Source organism: Myotis davidii, unplaced genomic scaffold, assembly GCF_000327345.1.
Source record: "Myotis davidii unplaced genomic scaffold, ASM32734v1 scaffold211, whole genome shotgun sequence".
Taxonomy (NCBI): Eukaryota; Metazoa; Chordata; class Mammalia; order Chiroptera; family Vespertilionidae; genus Myotis; species Myotis davidii.
The window spans coordinates 1,336,608-1,342,983 of record NW_006282523.1 but is presented as its reverse complement, the minus strand read 5'-3'; the positions used below and the strand labels follow the sequence as shown (position 1 = coordinate 1,342,983).

The window sequence follows — 6,376 nt, the reverse complement described above, 5'->3', positions numbered from 1 at the left end:
GGGAGACCAGATGCCAAAGCTGCAGGGCTTCGAGTTCTGGAGCCGCACCCTGGGGGGGGCCCGCCACGTGGTGGCCCCGATGGTGGACCAGAGCGAGCTGGCCTGGAGGCTGCTGAGTCGCCGCCACGGGGCCCAGCTCTGCTACACGCCCATGCTGCACGCCCAGGTCTTCGTCCGCGACGCCAACTACCGGAAGGAGAACCTGTACTGCGAGGTGTGCCCCGAGGACCGGCCCCTCATTGTGCAGGTGCGGGGACCTGAGCCGCACCCCGGGGAGCACCTGGGTCTCGGCTCTGATTGGAGCGGAGGGGGCGGTGCTGTGGCAGCCGGGCGCACCTGCAGCTCTCTCAGAGCTCTACCCCTCTGGGCGCTGCTTGCTCAGACCTTGGCGAATGGACAGTTGGCTGCCAGGAGAGGGCTGTAGCCCCCTGCCCTCCCCCGGGCGCCCTCACGCTGCCCTTCACCAGGACAATGAGGGGGGAGAGGGGGCGGTGTGTCCCAACTCAGTCGTCTTGTGAGCAATTAGGACAGGAGGCCAGCCTGTCGTCAGCCCCTGGGACACGCCCCCACTGGGATCCCACGTGAACCCCGTGGGCCGCCAAGGGCCAGGGCCTGGCTCCGGTTCCTGGTGATGGTCCTGTCTCCCCCAGTTCTGTGCCAACGACCCGGAGGTGTTTGTCCAGGCGGCGCTTCTGGCGCAGGACTACTGTGATGCCATCGACCTGAACTTGGGCTGCCCCCAGATGATAGCCAAGCGGGGTGAGTCGCTGGGGCCGGGCGAGGCTCCAGGTGGGGCGGGGCTGCCGGCTCTCAGCGGCCCCTCACTCGCCCAAGTGCCTGGGAGGTGGACAGGCTCCCCCTGGATGAATGTGTTTTGCTGCCGCAGCCCCAGTGGCTGTTCCCCTTGGGCGGGGCCTGGGGAGTTGCTGGTGGTCAGAGACTGTGGGGCGTTCGGCGCCCTTGAGCCTGGGCAGCTGGGCAAATAGCCACCAAGTCGGACGCTGAGAAACTGCTCTGTGGCTGCCTCCCTGGAGACACCCCCTCGGGGAGCCCCGGGCCCGCGGGCTCAGAAGACGGTGCGCAGCCCACGCTGGGAGCGCGGGGCCAGCCTGGCAGGTCGGCTCTCAGCCTGTGTGGACACGGGAGGAGGGGGACGACGGCCACCTTTGTCACTGCAGGTCACTACGGCGCCTTCCTGCAGGAGGAGTGGGACCTGCTCCAGAGAATGAGTGAGTGGGCGCGTGTGGGTGACGGGCTGCGTGTGGTTGGGCGAAGGAGAGGATAGTGGCCAGCAGACCTCGTGGCCACAGCGCTCGCCTGGCTGTGGCCTGTCCGCCTGTCACATGCAGGGGGCAGGGTCCTCGCCCAGTCCTGGCGCCTCCACTGCCCTGGGGGTGCGGAGGCGGGTCTCCCGGCTGCGTCAAGTAGCAGCCGCCTGCCCTGGGCCTGTGCTGCTGCGGGGGCTTAGCTGTGGGCCCCCACCACCTCCCAGGGTGAGCACCCGCTTCTCAGAAGCCCCTCCCTCCGCAGTTCAGCGGGCCCACGAGCAGCTTTCTGTCCCGGTCACGTGCAAGATCCGGGTCTTCCCAGAGATTGACAAGACCGTGAGGTACGCCCAGATGCTGGAGAAGGCTGGCTGCCAGGTGAGGGGCCGGGGGTCCTGCTCCCAGGTGTGTCCCAGGAGAGCTCACCCTCGGGGGCGACGGGAGTCACAGTGACGTTGATGGGGCCCGTGAGGGCGGCTGGCCTTGACGGGGACTAGGCTCCTCACCTGCACCCTGGTCGCACCGCAGGGCGTCAGCTGGCCCCGAGGGCAGCCCAGGTGGGGTCTGGGGGGCAGGGACTGAGAGCCAGCCCTGCTGTGTCCTAGCTGCTGACAGTGCACGGGCGCACCAAGGAGCAGAAGGGGCCTCTGTCCGGCGCCGCGTCCTGGGAGCACATCAGGGCCGTGCGGTGAGTGGGGTGGGGCCTCGAGGCGACCGGGATACGTCGGGGCTGGGTGCTGCCCTGAGGGTGGCCCCCCAGTCTCCTCGGCTGAGTGCCCCCTGCTCCCCAGCAGGAAGGCCGTGGCCATCCCTGTGTTTGCCAACGGGAACATCCAGTGCCTGCAGGACGTGGAGCGCTGCCTGCGGGATACGGGGGTGCAGGGGGTCATGAGTGCAGGTAAGGCCGCGCCTCCGCCCACGGCCCAAAGTGTCCACATTGTGACGCCACCGGCCCAGCTGAACAGCCTCGGGCCTCGCGCTGTCCTCATGCCCTGAGCTGGCAGCAGCCTTGCCCTGGGTGTGATGGGGCAGGGGTGGGGGGTCCCTCTGAGGTCATGAGCACCCTGAGCTCAGCCGCTCCCCCTCCTGCAGAGGGCAACCTGCACAACCCCGCGCTGTTCGAGGGCCGCAGCCCTGCCGTGTGGGAGCTGGCTGAGGAGTACCTGGACCTGGTGCGCCAGTACCCCTGCCCGCTGTCCTGCGTCCGGGCCCACCTCTTCAAGCTGTGGCACCACACGTGAGTACCCCCCGAGGCAGACCCGTCAGCCTGAGCCCCACCTGGCACGGGGTTTCCAGAAACGTATCGGTGGTTGGCCACCAAATCAGGCTTTGAGGGGCTGGGTGACGGGGAGGCAGCCTGGGTGGGAGAGGGCAGCTCCCCGCGGCCCGGGGCTCGGTCGGGGGGCAGGCCCGCTTATGGCGTCTGTCTCAGGCTGCAGGTGCACCAGCAGCTTCGCGAGGAGCTCGCCAAGGCGAAGACCCTGGAGGGCGTGGCCGCCGTGATGAAATAAGCCAGTCATTGAAAGAAAAATACCACAGGATCTCACTCATTTATGGATAATAAAGACCATTAGAAACTGATGAACAAAAATAGATACAGAGGCAGAACAGCATTGAACAGACTGTCAAACTACAGCGGGAAGCCGGGGGAGGATTGGGGTCTGCGGTGTCAGGCATGTGCAGGGCTGGGAGCCGCCCGGCGCCTCCGGGACGGGCTGGTGACGGGACCCTGGCCTTTTGCAGGAGGACATGTTGCGGCAGGAGGGGGAGGGGCCGTCGGGCGGCCTGCCTTTCTTCCACTGGATCTGCCAGCCCTACTTCCGGCCGGGGTGAGCATGCGATGCGCGTCGGGCAGGGCACAGGAGGGCCCGGCCCGCTCTGCCCCGTCCTCCCAGGTGCCCAGCGGCTCCCCTACTCGTGGGCGCTTAGGTTTTACCTCTTTTCCCTCTGACCCAGTCCGTGGCCTCAGCCCTGCCTAGGCTTGGAGGTCAGACCCCAGAGTCCCGGTGCCTGTGGCTCCAGCTGGCCCAGGCAGCAGCCTGAGAGCTCGGACGTGGGGCCTCTCAGCTCTGCCCCTGCCCTTCCCGTCCAGGCCCAAGGAGGGGAGCAAGAACACAGGCGCCCGCAGTAAGCGGGCCCTGGAGGAGGAGGAGGAGGGCGGCACGGAAATCCTGTCCAAGAACAAGCAGAAGAAGCAGCTGAGGAACCCCCACAAGACCTTCGACCCCTCGCTGAAGCGTAAGCTGTGGCAGCTGCCGCCCTGAGGCGCCCGGAGAGGCTGTGGGCTTGGGACCGCCTTAGGTAGCCACTGGGAGACCCAGCCATGGCCACAGAGTCTGAGCCCTTGGGGGAAGGACGAGGGCCTGGTGTTCTGGGCACCAAGTCTGCATGTTGGCTGCCCCGAGTGGCCCGGCGGCCACAGCAGACGGGGGTCTGTAGGCTTTGCGTGGGGCCATGGGGGCTGCTCACCTGGCTCACCAGGACCCCCTTGTGTTCTTTTCCCAGCAAAATACGCCAAGTGCGACCAGTGTGGGAACCCCAAGGTGAGCTGCCCTTTCTGCAGTGCTGCACAGCGGGGCTCAGCCCCAGGGGCATGGGCAGGGTGGTCCCTGCTAACCCTTTGTCTGCAGGGAGTACAGCCCACTGACAGCTCATAGCTTTTCTGTGTCCAGGGCAACAGGTGTGTGTTTAACCTGTGCCGGGGCTGCTGCAAGAAGCGAGCTTTCAAAGAGACTGCGGACTGCCCAGGTGAGGCACTTGCCACCGAGCCCTTACTCCCTCCCCCGACCCCTCGGGCAGTGGGACCTGTGACCTCCTGAGCCCCCAAACCTCCCCCATCCACTCTGCTAGGTCACGGATTGCTTTTTAAAACCAAACTGGAGAAATCGCTGGCCTGGAAGGGGGCCCAGCCCCAGCTGCAGGAGCCCCCACAGGCGGGGCCCGGGGACCGAGGCGGCTTCCCAGGGGTCCTGGGCAGTGCCCTGGCCTGAAGGCCCCAGAGGCCGCCGCCCGCCCCTCCGGCCTCAGGACTGTGCGAAGCCCCCCACCCCTCAGGAGACGCCTTCACTCAGGGAACCTCCTGCTCCTCCACACCCCTCGGCCACACCGGGCTGAGCGCGGCCCCGGCGAGTGTTCTCAGGCTGGACCTGCCCTGACCTCGCACCGTGTGCCCTAAAGTGAACAATAAACCTTCAGAGACGTGCGTGCCCAGAGTGCGCCAGTGCGGCCCCGGCCAGCGTGCCCCCACCACAGCCCCGCTGGGAGGGAGGAGCCCCTCCTGCCTGGACCCACACCTTGCACAGGCTGGGCCTTTGCTGCCTGGATGCAAGGGGCCCAGGGACAAGGCCTAGCCCTCCCCCAGCCCAACCACAAGAGCTGGACACAGAACAGTTCAGGGGAGGCTGCTTTTAATGGACTAAGGTTCACAACGATCTGCAACCCCACATGTGAGAGCAGGAGGCCCTGAGGCCTCGCCTTCCAGACACCCCTCCTCCGTGGGGCAAGCACACAGGCGTCCAGGCAGGGGGCCGAGGGCAGAAACCCGGCGGCTCCTCCAGAAGTGCTGGGGCTGGGGGCAGGGTGTGCAGAGCCTCCTGGAGGGCCCGGCAGGCACCCTCACATGTTGGTGCTCATCCGGGACTGGCTGTTGGCCGGTGTCAGCTCCCCCTGGCTCCCTTCTCGGGGAGGGGACTGCAGCGGAGACAAGGCCGTTGGCCCAGGTGTGTGTGCCCGGCTGTGCCGCCCCCGCCCCCCGTGCCGCCCACCCTCACCTTGACGTGGATCTGGTTGCGCAGCACAGCTGCCCGCAGGATCATGGCTTTGGCACGGCGCTGGAACTCCTTGCCCATGAGCAGGGACTTCTCGAAGGTGGTGCTGCGCTGGTCCACGTCGCGCGCGTAGAGGATCTGCAGGGTGGGCAGCGGGTCAGTGGGACCGGGTCCCCCCGCCTTGCCATGGGGGCCGCCTTGCCCCGGGGGCAGCACCTTGCTGTGGGAGTCGATGCGGGCGTTGATGAGCCCCTCCAGGATGAGCTGGGTCAGCTCGTCCTCCAGCGCAGCCACCGTGGTGTTGAAGGCAGTGGCCATCCGGCGCATGTCGGCTGACACGTAGGGGCTGAAATACTGCAGAGCCAGCGGGTGTCAGCTGCCCGGCCTCCAGGTGCACCCACAGCCCCCCTGGGCCTGCACCCCTACCCGCCCCCCACCACCACCACCTGGATGAGGGCGCGGTTGCGGATCTGGGTGTACAGGGTCCTGACGTGGGGGGCCAGGTACATGTCCAAGAGCAGGTTGTCCTGACGAGAAAGAGGGTCAGGAGCTGCAGCCCCCACCCCCGCACCCGCCACCCCCGCCTCTAGCCAGGCAGCCTCACCTTCATCTCGTCCAGCATCTTTAGGCACGAGGCGTACTTGGACTCGTAGAACTTGAAGATGATGTCCCGGACCTGGGGCTCCAGCTCCAGGAACAGCTTGAAAGAGCTGCGGGGTCCACCTCCTCAGAGCCGCCCTGCCGCCCCCTCCCCCCGCCATCTACCCTGCACCCCCAGAGGATGGTGGCGAGAGACACGGGGCCCTGCACCCCCACCTGCTGGAGATGACGTTGCGTTGCAGCTCCTGCCGGTCGAAGGTGGCCAAGGCGCAGAGGCCGCCGTACACGGCCACGTTGCTGGGGGACAGCAGCTGAGGGGCAGGGACGGGGGTCACTGCCCGTCTGGACAAAAGGCAGGAAAGCCCAGAGCCAGGGCGGTCCCCCCCACCCACTCCGAATGCTGCTGGGAGAGGCCCCCCAACAGCCCAACCAGGCGCCCCGCTGCTGCTCTGCTGCGAGGGGAGTGACTACGAGGGGAGTGACTACGAGGGAGTGACTAAGATAGCACCGCTTGCTCCCCTCCTGGGCCGGCGCCCCGGGGCCAGCACAGCTGGTCACGGCTGCAGGGGACTCAGGTGGGGGCTGGCCCTGACAGCGACCCTCCGAGGCCATGTCTGCACTAACCACTGGTCACGCTGGCCTGCACTGGGACCTGAGCTGGGCAGCGCCCACCTATGCGTGGGGCACAAGCGTCTGCCCAACCGTTAGGACAGCAGCACAAGCACACAGGCCACCTCCGTGGAG

General features: G+C 67.2%; 2 protein-coding genes across 2 annotated transcripts in view; one reads left to right on the top strand and one right to left on the bottom strand.

Annotated features, from left to right (window-relative positions):
* Positions 1–6: 6 nt before the first annotated feature.
* On the top strand, positions 7–4,467 carry DUS1L (dihydrouridine synthase 1-like). Its single transcript, XM_006753028.2, has 14 exons — positions 7–247; positions 651–759; positions 1,179–1,229; positions 1,531–1,643; positions 1,871–1,953; positions 2,060–2,163; positions 2,358–2,502; positions 2,698–2,764; positions 2,909–2,938; positions 3,009–3,094; positions 3,358–3,503; positions 3,771–3,808; positions 3,938–4,013; positions 4,116–4,467. Exons 1-14 carry the CDS (start codon positions 11–13, stop codon positions 4,253–4,255), a joined length of 1,425 nt encoding a protein of 474 aa, XP_006753091.1. The 5' UTR covers positions 7–10; the 3' UTR covers positions 4,256–4,467.
* Positions 4,468–4,650: 183 nt separating this feature from the next.
* Positions 4,651–6,376, bottom strand: part of GPS1 (G protein pathway suppressor 1) — a gene marked incomplete at its 5' end in the record, with an annotated part of 3,105 nt that continues 1,379 nt past the window's right edge. Inside the window, 6 exon segments of the mRNA XM_015560073.1 lie at positions 4,651–4,955; positions 5,036–5,170; positions 5,249–5,386; positions 5,479–5,559; positions 5,637–5,742; positions 5,849–6,035. Coding sequence (XP_015415559.1) covers positions 4,881–4,955; positions 5,036–5,170; positions 5,249–5,386; positions 5,479–5,559; positions 5,637–5,742; positions 5,849–6,035 — 722 coding nt within the window.